General features: G+C 39.0%; 1 protein-coding gene across 1 annotated transcript; it reads right to left on the bottom strand.

Moving 5' to 3' along the window:
• On the bottom strand, positions 1-14,106 carry Polr2L (DNA-directed RNA polymerases I, II, and III subunit Rpb10). Its single transcript, XM_076213190.1, has 4 exons — positions 13,964-14,106; positions 8,957-9,051; positions 6,518-6,627; positions 1-117 (listed from the first exon to the last, which is right to left on the bottom strand). The coding sequence occupies exons 2-3, from the start codon at positions 9,049-9,051 to the stop codon at positions 6,519-6,521; spliced, it is 204 nt and encodes a 67-aa protein (XP_076069305.1). The 5' UTR covers positions 13,964-14,106; the 3' UTR covers positions 1-117; position 6,518.
• Positions 14,107-19,007: the final 4,901 nt, after the last annotated feature.

Genomic DNA, 19,007 nt, shown 5'->3' with positions numbered 1-19,007 from the left:
AAATGTTAAACTCTTTTATTAATGGTACTTGAAATACTGATGTTGATGCTCATTTGAATACAAATATATATGACTATCTACTCGGGTGGAAGGAATGTATGCGAATCTCTGCATCTCCTGAAAATATAAAAAGACGCAAATTGAAAGAATGATTAAAACATTCCGTTTCTGTACACATAAAGCATGTTTGTATAAGGAATAACAAGACATATCTGAAGATCTTAAAATTCCTTCTGTATACAATGAGGCTTGGAAATTGTAAATGTTCATTTTAAACCCACTATCGGAGGAATAATATTGGAAGTATCGTACAGGAAAACTGTATATTTCGACTACTATCTGTAGTCCTCTCCAGCAGAGGACTACAGATAGTAGTCGAAATATACAGTTTTCCTGTACTTCCGACATTATTTCTCCGATAGTGGGTTTAAAGTGAACAATGAGGATTCTTTGTCCTTATAAGGGAGAGAGTCAGCCAAGGCATACACGCACCCCCACCCATCCCACTTCTGTCCGTCACTTGTTTTCCCTTTTATCTTAGCTCCTTGCTGATGAAGGGTCTTCTATTAAATACATAAAATATTTCATCATTAGCTAATACATGTGTAGGGTGTGGTAGTGGATGGAGTCATACAAGTGGCCTTGTCAATTTAGATTTAAGAAGGAAATAATGAAGAACTGGTTTACCAATTGAATGGTTAATGAATGGAATAGACTTAGTAACCATGTAGTAAGCACTGAAACTATCAGTTGTTTTAAGGTTTGAAAACTTTATGGCAAGGGATGATTGATGATAACAGACACGGAATTGCCTAGTATAGGCCTTATGGTCTCTTGCAGTCTCCTTTATTCCTATGTTCTTACATTCAATGTACTCACCCACATACACAACCAAAATCCATTCAAACACTCTTCCTGTCTCATCATCTCCAATATGAAAGGTTGACCCATCCCCCACCACACTTCTATGGGATTAATAGAAAAATAATAAATAAATAAATAAAATAAAATAAATAAATGCAGTGAGGCATAGCTCTTCCATAGCTGGATCTTAGAGGATTCCTTTTATACAGACAACCCCTTCTCCTCATCCACTCAATAAAATTCCAAAACAGATGATAACACGATTTTGGCTGCTTCAGCCTATCCTCCATAACCTCCTTCCATTCACTCCTTTTGTTTGCACTCTTACTTCCTTGCTCAACAGGCATCTCATTCTTGGTCTTCCTCTCATGCTCACTTCATCCCCTTCAGCTTTCCACATTATCCCTACCAGTCTTCATTTATTTTCTTTTTATATTCCCAAACAACCTCAGTGTAACACACTATTCTACCCTGCCCAACAGCTTTCTTCCCATTCTCTTTGTCTCACCTTCACATTTCTTAATTTATCCCTTTTTGTAGCATCTGGTATATGAGGTGTCCAGAAACATGGGCATCCCTGCCACTTTTACTGTTTTTGAGTTCAGCAGATATATATATATATATATATATATATATATATATATATATATATATATATATATACACATATACACTTACATATATATTTATACAGAGAAGGCTTATGCCTTTCAATATCTGTGCTTAACTCAAAACCAGTAAAAAGGGCAAGGATGCCCCTGTTCTGGACAAGAGTTAAGCATAGATCATGAAAGGCTTATCCTCCCACATATATATATATATATATATATATATATATATATATATATATATATATATATATATTCATATCTGTACTAAACTCAAAACCAGTAAAGTGGCAGGAAAGCCCCTCTGTTTCTGGATGCCCTATATCTCTCCCACACCTCATCTCAAAAACATTCACTCTCTTCCTCTCCCATATATATATATATATATATTTATATATATATATATATATATTCATCTCTGTACTAAACTCAAAACCAGTAAAAGTGGCAGGAAAGCCCCTCTGTTTCTGGATACCCTATATCTCTCCCACACCTCATCTCAAAAACATTCACTCTCTTCCTCTCCCATATATATATATATATATATATATATATATATATATATATATATATATATATATATATATATATATATATATATTCATATCTGTACTAAACTCAAAACCAGAAAAAGTGGCAGGAAAGCCCCTCTGTTTCTGGATACCCTATATCTCTCCCACACCTCATCTCAAAAACATTCACTCTCTTCCTCTCCATCTTCCTTATACTCTCAGAATCTTCTCCATATCATGATACAACCACTCCTTCATACAATCTCCTCTTTGCATCCATCTCCACATGCCAATTTCAAACATTTTAAAATTTTCATTTCACCTACTTATTTCCTTCCTTCAAAACAGACCTCCACATCCATATGACCTGAAATAGTTAAATCTCTCTCAAACCTAACACTCTTCAATTCAACTTGCCACCACCATCATTCCTTGTACATCATGCCATTTTACTTTTATCCATAATATGTTCACTCATAACTTTATTCTTTCACATGAGCCCCAGAGAAAAATACCCTCCCACGCCTGATAAAACCCCCACTAGCAATGCTTATGACCAACGCACCATCCATCACTAACAGTATCAACATAGAATAGGTTTGGCCACAGATTCAAGCTGCTCCAGACCGAACCACCACACAGATGACACAGAACACACATTAACATGAACTAATAATCCCTTGGACACATGGAAAGAATGAGTGAAGAAAGACTAATAAAATACGTATGGAAGGCAGATGTGGAGGGAGTGAGCATGAAGGGACGTCCTAGGATGAGGTGGATGGATGGGGTGAAGGGGGGCTTTGGGGAAGAGGGGAATGTCTGTTGAGGAAGGATGGGAGAGGACAGAAGATAGGGGTGAATGGAGAATGGTTGTATATGGATGATGTTGTGATGCATGAGGTGGAATGAGCAGGGGGATGGGGGGAGATAGTATGTGTGAGCAAATTTTGACGCAGCCCGAAGGGATTTCTCCCCGTCTTCTCCTTTATGCATGTGGGGACGGAGAGGGGGGGTCGCCGATTTAATGAAGCGGCCTTGGTGCGGATGTGCTGTGTCTTGCGACACTGCTTCTGACCCAGGGCAGTGGACAAGGTGCAGGGATGACCCGTCATCCAGGAGGTGCTCAGATGAGAGGGAGGGTGGAGGGGTGTGGAGTGTATTCAGGGATGGAATGGGTGGAAATGATTTTATGCCTTTCTCTTTTTGGCTACCTCCCTTGTAAGGGGGAAAAAGCCTTGGTATATGTATGCATGTATGTATAAAATATAAGTTACTGCTGTAATAGTTGTTTGCTTTCACCCTGAACATTGACAACAGAAAGTATGATCAAGCTTGTTCAAAGAATATGGTGGTCACTCATCTACAACTACAAAATATAATCAGAACACTGATGCAGGCATCCTTCTATATCCACTCGCAACTCATGACGTAGACATCTGCATCATCATATGCTAAGAGTTAACCATCATAGTCAACACATTCCCAAGGTGCTTTCCATGGGCAACTGAGGCTGCTTCCAGGGAGTTGTGCCACCCTCCAGGGTGGCAAGGACTTGTGACAGATTGGCACCCAAATGATATCCATCCCTCTGAATCCTCCCCCCCCCCCCCCCCCCCCAAAAAAAAAAAAAAAAAAAAAAAAAAAAAAAAAAAAAAAAAAAAAAAAAAAAAAAAACAGGGTCCACCTGGCCAGACTGCGATTTGGCCACGATCCAGCCTGTCAAAGTTAGGGGAGGAGGGCGGATGACCAAGTCACAGATAACTGTCCAGGATGTAACACTTCACCCCATATCTAGACTTTGCAAAAGCTTTTGATACCGTCCCACACGAAAGACTACTTACTAAATTAGCTTTGCATGGAATAAGTGGTAGCCAATTAGGTTGGACTAGTAATTGGTTGAATGGTCGAAAACAGAGAGTTGTTTTAAATGCAAAAACTTTTGGATGGAAAAGTGTTGGAAGTGGAGTTCCTCAGGGCTCCGTTCTTGGGCCACTTCTATTCATAGTATATATAAATGATAGACCATGGACTAAAATCTACTGTTTCCAAATTTGCTGATGATACAAAACTGTGCGGAGTGCCAAATGATCACTCAAACCAATTAGATATTTAAGAAGATTTAGATCAATTACAGCAATGGTCTAAAAAGTGGCTAATGAAATTTAACACAAGTAAATGCAAGGTAATGCACATAGGTAAAAATAACAGTAAGTACGATTACAAGTTATTTGGAAATTCCTTAACAAAAGTGGATAGTGAAAAAGATCTCGGCGTAATTATCAGTAACGACCTCAAATCATCCAAGCAGTGTATTTCAGCCTCTGAGAAAGCAAATAAGATTCTAGGACTGATTGCGCGATCTTTTGATTTCAAAAGTCCATCACTCATTCACAAGCTATATAAATCGTTAGTTCGTCCACATTTGGAATATGCTGTTTCCGTATGGTCACCGAATCTCATTAAAGACATTGACAGATTGGAAAAAGTACGACGGCAAGCCACAAAACTGATTCCAAATATCAAAAATAAATCATACGAAAATCGACTTAAACATATGAATCTGTTTTCCCTAAAAAAGCGTAGACTCAGAGGTGACTTGATACAGGTCTTTAAAATTCTAAAGGGAATTGACAACATCAAAAGTGACCAAATTTTTACATTGAATGAGAATCAGACAAGAAACAATGGTCTCAAACTCTGGAAATAGATTCAATTTGGAAGTAGGTAGAAACAACTTTGCCAACCGTGTAGTTAATGAATGGAATAAACTTCCTGCACAGGTAGTGCAATGTAGTTCAGTTCGAAGCTTTAAGAATCATTTAGATAAATACCTAAGTAAGATGCTGTAATGATTATAATTTATCTTATATTATTTGTTTTTGTTTTGTTATCATTTATCTGTCTGATTTTCATTTATTATTAGTTATATGTAAATTTATTAATATTTACTATTTACCTGTTTGTTATATTTAACTATACCTATGCATTTATTTATGTATCTTATTTGTTATTTACATTATCATAGTTTTTATTTATTATTTTATTATTAATATGATTTTTTTTCCGCATCCGACCTAGATATGGATCAAAAGCTCTCCTGTCGGCATGCTCCGCCTTTGTAATCCTTTGACTGCATTGTACATAATCATGCACACCAACAACACATCTTCTATAAGGGTATTGTGGGGAAACCCCATTCCAGATATGGCGTTCCTCAGGGAAATGGGGACATCATTGTTGTCAACACACCTCCAAACACTAAAATAATATTTTCATACATGTCTCCTTTCTCCCTACACTGTGAAACTACACTTCTATCTGTCAATATACTGAAGGTTTTCTTCCCCATTATAAGGGAGGTAGCCAGTTGAGGCATACACCCACTCGCCACCCATTTATTTCTCTTTTAACCGATATGGTGTTGGCCCAACATATTGCTCAGATAAAACCACTACACACAAGACACAAAACAACTCATACTACTATGCCCAACATTAGCAATCCCACAGACAAGAACACAATATCTCTTCCCTGAGTAATTTATGGTCCTGATTGGAGGCTGTTGCTGGTTTGCTGGAGGTCTTTTTCAAGAGAGAGACCAGGGGCAACAGATTGATTGATTGATTTATGAAATTTTTGGCTCGAAGGCCAAGCGCCGGAGCCAGTAGGCCATTCAGCGCATGGGCAACAGATTGGTTGATTTATTCAAGTGCATGAATTCACATCTCATCACTTCGCTCCCTTGCTCTCTCCACTTCCAACATTACCTGCTCTACACTCCCAAACTCGCAAAACTTTGAACATTTAATTTCACTTGGTGCAAACATGTCCATTATTTTCACAAATACACTACCAATCTCTCTCTCTCTCTTTTATGTAGTCAATGTTCTATGGACTTGGTGACATAAACACTGATCAGTTTTAACTTCTATTATCCCTCATTTCTACTACTCTTGTTAAATCTTTCCTTTACCACCTCCATAACTGAACATGTGACAGTTCCCAAGGATATAAACACTGATTATCACTGAGAAAATACTGTCCTAATACTCCCATCAACCAATCCATTGCCCCCTGATCTCTCCTACAGGCAACCAGCAACAGCCTCCACATCAATACACATTCAGATCCAATTCCCTGAGTCCTGGTTAGTCTTCCATTTACAGCGCTTGCTCTACTTGTCTTTCCTCACTCACTCTTTCCATGCGCCTAAACTTTTCAGCTATTAGGTGATGAAAGTAAGCAGTGTATGCCAGACAGCACATAACTGAAGCCAAAGCTTGAAGGGAACTGTTGGGGCTGGTAACAGTCGCTGTTGGGAATCAAAGAGGACTGCAGGATTCGAACACTGAGCTAATGCGAGACCAACATACTTCCAATTACCCTTACTGCCAGTCTTCATCCATTGATTCAAGTGGGGCTCAAAGTGCCACCCACTTGACGCCAGACACCAATGCCCTTGTCTATTCACCCACCACACATCCCATAATAATAACAACAAGCAACAGAAATATTAAAAAAACAGATCACCTTATTTCTCCAAGGGAGCGTAGTTGAGAAGCTTTTCAATCAGATCCACATGGCCGAGGAGCATGCGGCGGCAACAATACCTCTTGAGGCCCAGTGCGTCGAGGGCATCTCTGGAAGAGAGAACAATCAAATATTACCCGAATCTAAGTACATGATGCAGTGGGATCCTGCTGTGGAGGTGCTGTGTCCTGCTGCATTGCTTCTGACCCGGGCAGTGGGTGGAAGACAGAGACGACCCCTCAACCACGAGAAGTTGAAATAAAAGGGAGACTTAGGGGTGAAGGATGGGAGTGAGTGCATGCCATGGTTGGCTACCTCCCCTATAAGGGGAAAGAAGCCTTTGAGATAAAGACAGATGGATATATCTGTCATAGAAGACAAAGTCCAAACTAATGTTCCCCATATCTTATCCATAGAGGAGTGGATGGGCTGACGTATGGTATGTGGTGGGGATATGTCAGGCCATGATATAGAAGAACCATGCCCTGATGCATTATATTCGACCTATGTAGTGTAGTGGTGTGTTTTGTGGGTGGGGGGTTTTACAGCAACTAACCTATCATCCCTGAGGTGCTGATGGAAATAAGTGACTTTTTTTTTTCTTTATATATGGACGTGTATGTTGAGTTGCCCATCTCCTTTCAAGAGGGAGGTAATTGGTATGTATACACAGAAGAGGAACGAGGGACTAATGATGGGTACCTACATGCATTATTCCTAAGGGGCTAACACCTGGTCTTTGGTGTGGGCCCAAGATCTCTGACAGCTGGAATTACAGAGTATTTCTTACATTTTTTCACAATTGGAGAGCTGACAACCAGCAATGGCTTCCCTTCCCCTCCCACTTTCAGCAAATGACATGGTAATAAGTTAATAACTAACCAATCAATGCCCCTGACCTCTCTTGCAGAAGACCTGTGGCCTTCAAGTAACCAGAAACAGCCTCCAGACAAAACCACAAGTCACTCAGGACATATATTGTGTTGTCGTCTGGGGATTGTCGTCAGGGCATTGCAGTATGAGGTGTTCTGTGTCTTGTGTGTGATGGTTGCATCTGGAACAAATTGAATCTGTGGCCAGGCCTATCCTGTTTTTTTTTCCTGTATGGCTTAAGTCCAGGGGGTTGTTGTTGTTGTTGTTGGAGTAATTCATTTGGCAGTCTGTGTTAAAGGGTTTGTTTTGTAATTCAAGTGTGTATGTGTTTTTGTGTGGACATTTTATGTGATATAGGTGGTAGATTGTTATAGATATTTGTGTAGTATGCAGCTGGTGTAGCTTTTTGTTGTGTTCTGTGAAATGTAGTGTGACGAGTGTGTCATGTTCAGAGGTTCTGGAGTAGAATTTTGTTCCCGACATTTTCATGTGGTGTTCGATGGGAAAGATATTAGTTTCTGGATGCACGTCCCAAAAGCGGTGACTTTGGTGCATCCTTTCATTACTCCCCGTGCTCCATTCCCAAATTTGTGTAGGTGGTTTTTATGAATTGTTTATAGATGGGTACAAGAATTTCTTTCAGTTGTCCAATGTCAGTGCTTGCAATGAATTTAAGTATGTTTTCCAGCTGGTTTTTGATGTCAAGTCTATGATATATGAGCTGAAAGTTATACCAGAATCAAATGTGAGTTCTAGAATCTTTGGGTTCTTTTCTAAGGGAAGGATTTGGCCACCTAATGTTACTACAGGTTAGTTTTTTCATTCATGGTTATATTTGTAGGACCGTTTCCATGTCACCAAATGAAAGTGGTCAGAGATGGAGAGTAGCTGCTGGTTGTCTGCTCTGCATGCATGAAAAAGTGTAAGAAATACCGCTGACGTTGATACGAGATTTTGGGAACAGTCCAGAGACCGAGTGTCAGCCCTGCACCTCCTGATGGAAGTGGAAGGAGGTTGATGGGTTTTGGAAACGGGTGGCATTTTTTGTCTATCTTACAGGACCCACATGAACCAGGTTTTCGGTTCCTCCTTATAGTGTAAATACAAAACCCTCTTGGAACTTTAGTTGCAGATTCACCAGGCTAATGCTGACATATTAATACATGCATACATACATATACCAAAGGCTTTTTCCCCCCTTACAAGAGAGGTAGCCAAAAAACAATGGTATAAAATCCACTCCCACCCATTCCATCCTCACATACTCTGCTCCCATCCATCTCCTCCCTCCCTCTTATCTTGGCTCCTCCTGGATGATGGGTCATCCCTGCATTTCGCCCACTGCCCTGAGTCAGAAGCAATGCAGCAAGACACAGCACATCCACAGCAAGGCATATTAATGCTGCTTGAAATTTGATCTTACCCTCATGAACAAGCAACACAAAATTTTAACCCAAGGTTCACAACAGGGTTGATCATTTATTCAAATCATCAAAATGAGTCTAAATTCCCCATAGTGCTAAAAACACAAACCCTACTAAAGTCTGAGAATGCAACATCACTCACCCTTCAGTGTATTCCGCCTGCAGAAGACCAAGGTAACTTTCCCATTTGTTACCGATGACCTTCCCACAAGTGAAGCAACGGATTGGAATAATCATCTGAAACATAAGAGCATGGTTTCAATTTCACTTCTATTGAATCAACAACACTTTGTAGGACCACAGATGGGTATTTGCGAGTGGTCCCGTAAGATGGACATCCACGAGAAACCTCTCCCTACCACGTGGGTGTAGGAGGGTCTGAGAACCACTGTAAGCCAGTGTGGGGGCTGCAGGCTGTTGCCCATTACCCAAAGGCTGCAAGTCTTCTGCAAGAGGACTGGGGCAATGGATTGATTGATACAATGCAGACAACAGTCCAGATTTTCTTCCAAAAGAAATCTGTGGGAGGGTGAAAACCATTGTGGGGCTACAGGTTTTCCACTTAATGAAACTTGAGGCAATAAATAATTATCACTAACAGACGAACACACTTTAGGACACATATCTGTTTCATCATGTATGCATGAACATCATTACTTTACTTTGTATCTTTCTCTATTTCAGACACAAAGACTTTTTTTGTCATTGCTTATCATCAAAGAAATTCTGAAGTGGGCAAAGTGTTTTAAAATGCATCTAACTGAACTAACTTCTTTGTTAAGCCTTTGACTCCCTTAACCATTTCAGTATGGTGACACTATTAAGAATGAGGAAGAGCAATTTTATTAATTTCAGGGGATGGACCCCAGACTGAAAGTTGTCTTCAGCAATCAAGACCCCATTCAGGTCGGAGTTAGTGTCCTCAAATGTATAAGAAACATTCTGTTTTTGTCTAGAATAGAATATTTAATGGGCATCACTGTACTGAAAGAATTAACAGTCCTCGCCTTCAGTCTTCCTCCCTAGCCTGCCCAATACCATAAACCCCAAACCACATAACGAGTCTTTCCTACAACACTCAGAATTTGTAACAATTTCACCTATGAGTAAAAAATTCAAGAGCTGACCATTTTGTCAAATGGTAACATCAATTTTGAGTTAGATGCTGTCTGTTCTGTGCAATGTACACCTGAAAATTGAACAATTTATCTAATTCATACTTTTCCTACCATGCATTGGAAGTGCTGTGTCTTGCTGCATTGCTAAGATGGAGCTAAGATGAATGGGTGTGGGATGGATGCCATGGTTTGGCTGACTAACTACCTTATAAGGGGGAAGAGACCTTTTGGTAAATAGACAGATATTCTTCCTTCATACTATGCCTATATATTTTACGATAGATTGCATGAAAATCATCAAACTGTATCATCCTCATGGAAGGTCAGGCAATGGAATCAACCAACCTGAGTAAATTAAGACAGACTTTGATTATCATTGCCAAAATTCAAACAATGTACGACTCTTGGCTGCTATGGTGGATTGAGGCTGAGATTCCACCAAAACACAATGCCAAGTCAGAGCAGCCTTCTTCCACTCATACATGCAGCATTTTCTGAGACATTAAATATCTATAAATACATACCCTATCCTAACACAAGACACTAACCTAGCCTAACCAAACCACCACCTGTGTAGACTTGATAAGTCTCACTTTATCAACTCTTTGACTTTCTTTGAAGAATTCAGCTTTCAGTGAGTAGAGCTAAATTGCGCCTGTACTATGACTGGTCAACTCTGCTACTTCAAGATTGTGAAGGCTGTCCAGGCAGTTTGTTGCAGTGCTGGGGTACCTTGGTATTGGGGGGCTCGTTAGGTATCTGTCAGCTCTCAGATTGCCTTTGGCACAGCATTGAAAAGACAAGCCCCATTTCTTACAAAGCTGTTATGTAATAGTGTTGTTGTTCTCTGGGATTTTGTTGTCTGAGCTGCTACATCTGTTCTCTTGATGAAGCACAGTCATCCTTTTCTTATATAATCATTTACCTCAAGCCCCACATTAGGAACAAGGCATTCCAAGATCTTCCATACATAAATTACTATGTAGCATTTGCACCTTCTTTGTAATAAATTCAAATTTAACTCTGCCAGCCACTTCCAATACTTCATATGTTGGAAACCCTAGATCTTGCTAGTATAGGTCTTTGGTGAAATGTTGTGAAGTACTAATGCATGACCTATTCACTACCAACGGTATTGGCTTGCATATTTCCACGGGTCCAAAAGCAGCCAAACCTTGTTGCATATTTTTCAATTATAATTCTATATAATTTTGGAGAATGTTATATTTTCCAGTATATTATGTTGTGCTGATAAAATTCTGTTTAACAAATTTAGTCAATACAAGGTCACTTGACAGAAAATTATGACAAAACTCTCATCTGAATTCACCGCAAATTGTTGCGAATCCTCTTTTCCTGGAAATCTCATAGCCCCAGGAAACCGGTTACAGCCACCAGTTCCATTCATAACTAATTCAGTCAAGAGATTTTGTACAATCATCTGGAAGGGGGTGAGTGTATGGCAATGTAGTGTATAGGTGTGGTGCCATGACTTCCATGATAATTGCATCAGGGGCTGCAGACCAACTCAGTTCACTGTTTAATTTGTTTTAATGCAGGGTTGGGTATTTCTTTAGAAATGCACACCTACACAATATAGCATTAAAAATTAATTATTCATTTTGTAAAGTATAATACATCAACATCTACAGTTTTCTTTGCAGAAATCAATAACAAAAAACCTTGCTAAAAGCAAATACACTACCAAATGAAGCTGCAAGCATAGCATCAAGATGCCATGTTGTCGCCTCTCCAGTCCAGTCGATGTCAGTTACACGATGGCTTTCACATTGTGCACCAGGTGTTCTCCAATTCCAGGTGACGTTAATAAGTGCTGTTACTAAGACAATAGGGCTTCCTTCAAGCTATGCAACAACTCTATTACCCGCAGTCCGATTGAGTATTTAATCAGGCTGTCAGCATTTGTGATGACGACCCGGATGATCTTTAGAATTACTGAGCATTTGTGATGACGACCCGCATGATCTTTAGAATTACTGGTACTGTATTACTAAATGTGTAATTACTAAGTGTAATGAGAAACAGGCATCAGGGAATGGATGCTAAGAGGAGGTTATATGAAGGAGTGATTGTACCAACAGCACTGTACGGGGCAGAAACATAGAACATGAGAGAGGAAGAAAGGAGGAGTTTGAATGTGTTTGAGATGAAATGTCTGAGAAGTATGATAGGGGTTACTAGGCTAGATATAATGAGAAATGAAGAGGTAAGGAGAACAGGGGTGGAAAGGGAGCTGGGAGATAGGGTTGATGAAAGAGTATTAGGATGGTTTGGACACATGGAAAGAACGAGTGAAGAAAGATTAGTAAAAGAGGTGTGGAAGGCAGAGGTGGAAGGAGTGAATATGAGGGGGCATCCTAGGATGAGATGGATGGATGGGGTGAAAGGGGCTTTACAAAAGAGAGGAATGTCTGTGGAGGAAGGACAGGGAAGGACAGGAAAGGACAGAAGATACGGGTGAATGGAGAGGGGTTGTGTATAGATGATGCTGTGATGCATGGAGGGAGTGGGTGTGGGATAGGGGGTGGTGGGGGATGGGGGGTGAGGAAGTATGGGAAAAAAATTGACGCAGCCCAAAGGGATTTCTCTTTTTCTGCATGGGGGACGGAGAGGGGGGGGGGGTCGCCGAATTTATGAAGCGGCCTTGCTGTGGATGTGCTGTGTCTTGTGACACTGCTTCTGACCCATGGCAGTGGACAGGATGCAGGGATGACTCGTCATCCAGGAGGTGCTAAGATAAGAGGGAGGGAGGAGGGGAGTGGAATATATAGGAAATGGAATGGGTGGGAGTGGTTTCTATACCTTTTTCTTTTTTGGCTACCCCCCATGTAGGGGGAAAAAGCCTTTGGTATTTGTATATATGTATTACTAAATACAGCATAGGTTACATAGGTTAGGTTGGAATAGACAAATTTATCATCCTTTCATTTCTTTGATCTCTGCATCTATCAAAACAAACATGGTGTCTCATTCTCCTGCTGTGACTTTATTTGTTAGGTTTGTAAACCTGTAATAAACTTTTTTGTTATTAATTTCTGCCAAGAAAAAAGCATATTACATGGATGTATTATAATCTACAAAAATAATTATTAATTTTCTTTGCTATATCACATATATGTGCATTTCTAAAAATTTACTGGTTGTGGCCTGTATTTTTTGTCAGTGTTTATGGTATTATGCATTTTTTTTTAAGATCTATTAGGTTATATTAGGTTAGGAGATATTGGGCATTGAAAATTTCATGTTAATTATCTGTGTTTGTGCGATTCTGGAATTTTATCCACTATTACTGTCTTGAGGCAGTTGAGACAACCAAGATATGCCAACCTTATTCATCTTGCACACAAAAGGTGTGCATACAACAGACTACAATACCAGGGGCCAGACAAGTCACAAGTGCATTACCATTAGTAAAAACTTGATCTTTATTCTGTGTACAGTAAGTCATATATTTTACTGAACAATTCAACTTGGACCAAATTTATTTTGTGTGGCTGATTTCTATGTAAATTTGAGTCTATTATCCAGTGCTTCTCTTTTGATTGGTAGTAACGGAAATAGAACTGCTTTGTGTAGGCCTTATGGCATCTAACAATCTCCTTCATTCTTATGTTATTGTATCAGTTAATCAGTGCGTATATTAATATTGCTTATCCTGGACATTTGATTTATATTTTATTGCACGGTGGTGGTCACGTTTGGTGAAAATTTTTGCTGCGATTGTTCATCGTATTTATGGGTTGTGATATGGTGTGAGGCGTGGGACGGTTCGAAGGTTCTATGAGTGTTGCTTAAATATAGCCAATTATTATTCTTAGTATTTTGTTTTGACTTTTGTAATGTTTGTATGGTGTTTCCTCGATTGTTGAGTACCGTAACCATTATACCATGCTAATAACTCGTACTATTACACAACACTGATCCTCTGAAATAGTAAATCCAAAGGAACTGAAGAACAGATATTAAAATTACACCAATATGATAATTTCAAGAATAAATAAATCGCTTACCTTTCTTTATACACTGAAAACTACCGAACCAGTCACACTACTCCTCACGTTTTGCTCTTTGAGATCAATCTAAACAACGTTTGTGGAGTGACCTAAAGTATAGATTATACGAAAACATTTATATTTGTTCAACAATATTTCTATTAAAACTGAAAAATATCGCAATTTTAAAGAAATAATATTTTAAATGTATGATCTCCCAATATATGTTTTACTCAGATTTCTCAAGTGGACTGAATTTTATAATTTTGATAGAATATGTATATCATATTGTGAACTGAATATTATATACGATAATTCAGTGTGACGTTTTAGTGAGATTTACTAATATGTATTGTAGATAAGTTATTCTTGTGGTTCTTTTTTTGTAATGGGTTGGTGTTATGTTTTCTTTTCGAATATTAATTTCTCGCTATTCAATTGACTTGTACTGTATTTAATCTAACTTATCGTAATTGTTGTTATTATGGGTTGTAGTTTACCAGCACTTTTATCTTCTTAGACAACCAATTTTCTGCCGCAGTCGTACATTATATTATATTTCGCATGTTGGTTTAGTTATGCTTACTGCCCGGGCCAGTTGCAATACAGCAAGACACAGCACATCTACAACAGGACCAGCAGCTTCGTTTACGTGTTGACCCTCCCTTCTCGTACCCTTACAAGAAAAATAGAATAGAAAAGGAGATATTCGTTCAGGTCGCGTAAATTTATATTCCATTCACATATTTGCTCCATTCACATACAGTATCTCTTGCCTCCTCCCTTCCCTGCTCAACAGACCCGGGGAAAGTTCTTAGAGTTGGATGATATTTTTTTTACGCAAAGAGCAACAGTCGTACGAAGAGATGTTGACAATTTAGACAACATCAAATATATTTTTTCATGTAAAGAGAAAGAGAAATATAGCCTTAACGGTAGGGTCAGAGGCAGATAACTGGCTTAGGCACCCTACCTTACACTTTCTGGAAATGCGCAAAGTGCAGAGTAATCTACTAGAGGTGACTGTCACGTCCTTGACGTGAGTAGAATCCTGTGGTTGTGCTGTGTCACGCCCTTGTGTGAATAAAGCCTCCTGTTTGTAATTTTAAGGCACGCCTTGTGTAAATATATGCTATCAAATGTAAAATTATGTATATGCCTAGATACACTTGTTCATAACTGCGCAATACCTAGTCTGTTGGAGCGCGCCCTTTACGCGTGATCGCAGATAAAACGAAGCAGAAACGTCCTTGATTTGGCGGGAAAAGCTCACTCTGCTGTCCCATTGGCTGAGGATCTTCAAACTACCTAGTTGGATAGGTTTGGCCATGTTTGAAACGTCGTCTCCCTTTCGCCTAGTTCGTAAGGGCGGGGCCTAGGACGACACACAGAGACCGCAGAAGCCAAGAGAACACAGAAGTTAGAAGTCGGCAGAAGTCATCAGAGGTCGTAGCAGAAAGAGAAGTAAGGAATATAAGCTGAAGCCCAGGGCCCATCTGAATCTACGTATAATTATCTACAAATCGTCGATTTATAACAACTCCGCTAAACAAGTCCTTTGGACCATAACCACGGGCCGTCTTCAATAGCGAAGTGTTCAAACTTTCGTTCTCTGATATCACCAGACGCGATCCAGATTGTTGCTGGACTACGAGCAACGCAGCTCTTCTGTTGCTTAGCTGTTTAAGAAATATCATCAAATATCAAATTGTTCCTGACTACCAGAAGCTTCTTCTACCAGAAGAAACTACCAGAATGAGGATGGGCAATTTTTACAAGGTATTTTATAGACAATACTATTTTCATTCGCATGGTTATTACAATTACGTGTTACCTTGTAAAAATAGCCCATCCTCATATTTTGGTGAAACAGGTCGTGGATTAGATAAAAGGTTATATGAACACAAAAATGATGTAAGAACCCACAGGCTTTCTAATTCTATAGTAAGACACATAGATACACATGACCACCTTCCGAACTGGGACAATACAATTATAATAAATAAAGGTTCAACAAAGAAATTAAGAAAAACAATAGAAGCAGCCTATATTAATACTAATAATAACATCAACCATAGAGATGGTTTTATATGCTTGGCAAGAGCTACAAGTTTGTTGATAGTTGATGAAAACGAACGGACAAATGTTCCGAGCACGACGACCTTTCCTAGGCACCCTGTGAGGTGACATGCATGTGTATAAAATGTCCATGTTGTACTTTTGTGTTATGCTTTGTGATCAAGACCCTAAGGGTCGAAACGTTAAGGCTGTAAAAATCTTCCATTATTCCTCGTATATTTTCTCCGCCTTTAGTTATGTATACGCCTCATATACATGACGAGTAATATCGCCCAGTCATATAACCCACTCACTCCCTCACACACTCACTCACTCACTCACTGTCCGCCGACGGTCAAGCACCACTCTAGCTGACTAAGCATCTGCCGACTACAGCAGTTCTTGCCGCGCCACCACACGACATGCACACACGAACACACGCGATCACACAAATAACCACACAGTAATAAATACATTATTACGTATACTGACGAACCTCCCCTGGATATATATTATAGTCTGGCTGTCAGACTAAATTATAAACCATATTTATGTAAATTATAATAAGATGTGACGAACTAAATCTCGCTCGCATAAACTCTTAAGTTTATACGAGCGTGGCACCTCATAAAACGAGTTTCCGGCCTTCTTAAGGCAATGCACGGAGCTCGGAGGAGAGTCGGTCCGATGAGACGTACCAAGTAATAACCATGTGCAAATTGTAATATAGAACTAGGAGGTGATTGACTTAGTGTAGAAACATGGAATAAATTGTGAACAAATAAAGAAAAGATAAACCAGTGACATTTATTATGAACCGCCATATGAAGGGGATACAGTTACATTTGTCATAGTTTAAATCAATATATATATATATATATATATATATATATATATATGTATATATATATATATATATTCCCCCACTCTCTCCCCTAACATCACGAGCATCCAGAAAGATTCCTATCTTCCTTTTGATACCCTTACATTGTCCATTAGTGCCTTCTCAACCACCTTTCCATCTACCACCCTTCCCCATGTGCACTTATGCTTGACTTCTTATCTTAAACAATGATTAATAATGAATAAAATCACATGTTGACATCCAAGAATTGATAATGTAAAGACGTGATTTTTTTATAGTAAACTTTATTATCAGTACCTTAGTATACAGTATATCTATATGTATATATATATATATTTTTTTTACAAATTCGTCATAATTCCACACCAAAATGGCACGAACATTGAAGCTGTTATCCACATTTCACTATTTCCCACATTCATTTTATATACATTTATTTATTCATCTGTTTATTTGATAAACATTAAATTTTATAACCTCGTTAAAAATCCATTCTTTTATAATATTCTTTAAGTTGAAACCTAAGTCTTTTGATGTTTTAGTGATTTAGATCCACACACTTGTACACAAATGTATACCCGTGTGTGTGTGTGTGTATGTGTGTGTGTGTGTGTGCGTGTGTGTGTGTGTGTGTGTGTGTGTGTGTGTGTGTGTGTGTGTGTGTGTGTGTGTGTGTGTGTGTGTGTGTGTGTGTGTGTGTGTGTGTGTGTGTGATTCACCATGGTCTTGGATTACGTGTTGGACTCGTGATCGACAGCTATTTCCCTCCCGGAAGAGAGCTCAGAGCTCATATATATGACCAATCTATGGGTAATGTTGTGACCTTACACGCACACACACACCCCAACTCCCCGCCCACGAGAGCTGGAGTAACGATACGCAGCGCAGCGATACTGAAATTATTTAAGCCCTGGGCGGGATTCGAACCCGGACCGCCGTAGTGGCGGCCGGGAACTCTACCACTGCGCCATCGTGTGTGTGTGTGTGAGTGCTGTAGGATTTCTGTATACAAACATACTTCGTTCAGAATCGTTGTCTGAAATTCGTTGTACGAATTTCATTTTCTTCAGGAAAAATATATATATATTTTGTTCGTATATCGAATCGTTCGTATACTTTGACGTCACATTTACCCTTTGAACTTTTCGATTATTAATTCGTTGGGTCTTACCAAGACTCTTCTATATCCTTGAGGGACGACATTGAGTCGAGGAGGTTAAGTGACACGTTACTATTACCATTATGTAAGCTATAATCACCCCTTGTCTTTGAATGATTTGTAATATGCCTTTCTTGCTCAGAGACTATGTTCATCGGCGAGTCATCCCGCCTATGTATAAACTTGTTGTAATTTTTCTTAATAAAAATGGGAAGGTAAGAATTAAGAAACAAAAATGTTCCTAATCTTTTCTTACCGATACATTCTACAATTGCACCCACCCGACAGCCTATTGCAAATTGTGACCCTGGAGTAGTTACTACAGAGGTGACGTCAGCGGTAAAACGGAAATTTGAGGAGATATATTAAAAATTCAAAGTGATCAGCATTTATTTGAGTGGAGATTAGTCTTCAAAGATCTAATTTAGACTTTGTTATTCATATATATTCTTCTTTCAAAGATTCTTTCACACTGAATCGTCAAATCGAAACGACATTTATTTCGTTGATGTTGTGACGTCAATGTCGCGCGACTTGACGTCATCAGTATGTTTGAGTAGGTTGAAGCCTCCCTTCCCGCCTTTCTTCACCTTACATATAAATCACTCGACACAAAAAATGGGATGGACACGTTTTTATTTCACTTTAATAAAATAATATCTTTATCTAAATATATCTTTGTTTTATTAGAATACACAGAACTTCCGCTTCTTCTTGTTTTACTCTTGGGTCTTATTCTCGTTTGCTTGCGATTATTCACAAGGGCGACATCTTGGACCGTAAGTTGATTTGGTTTAGGATTTGGTGTAGGGGAGGAGGAGTTTCTTCTGTTTGTGACAACCCAGTGTGAATGAACCCTAAGGTAGCCTTCACATAACAAAAAATTAATAATAATAATAATGATAATAATAATAATAATAATAATAATAATAATAATAAACAAATAAAATAAAATTAAATCAAGTTGACTTATGGCCGTG

This window comes from Oratosquilla oratoria, chromosome 30, assembly GCF_046742065.1.
Source record: "Oratosquilla oratoria isolate Oo_2021 chromosome 30, ASM4674206v1, whole genome shotgun sequence".
NCBI classification, from domain to species: Eukaryota; Metazoa; Arthropoda; class Malacostraca; order Stomatopoda; family Squillidae; genus Oratosquilla; species Oratosquilla oratoria.
This window is presented reverse-complemented; position numbering and strand designations above follow the sequence as displayed.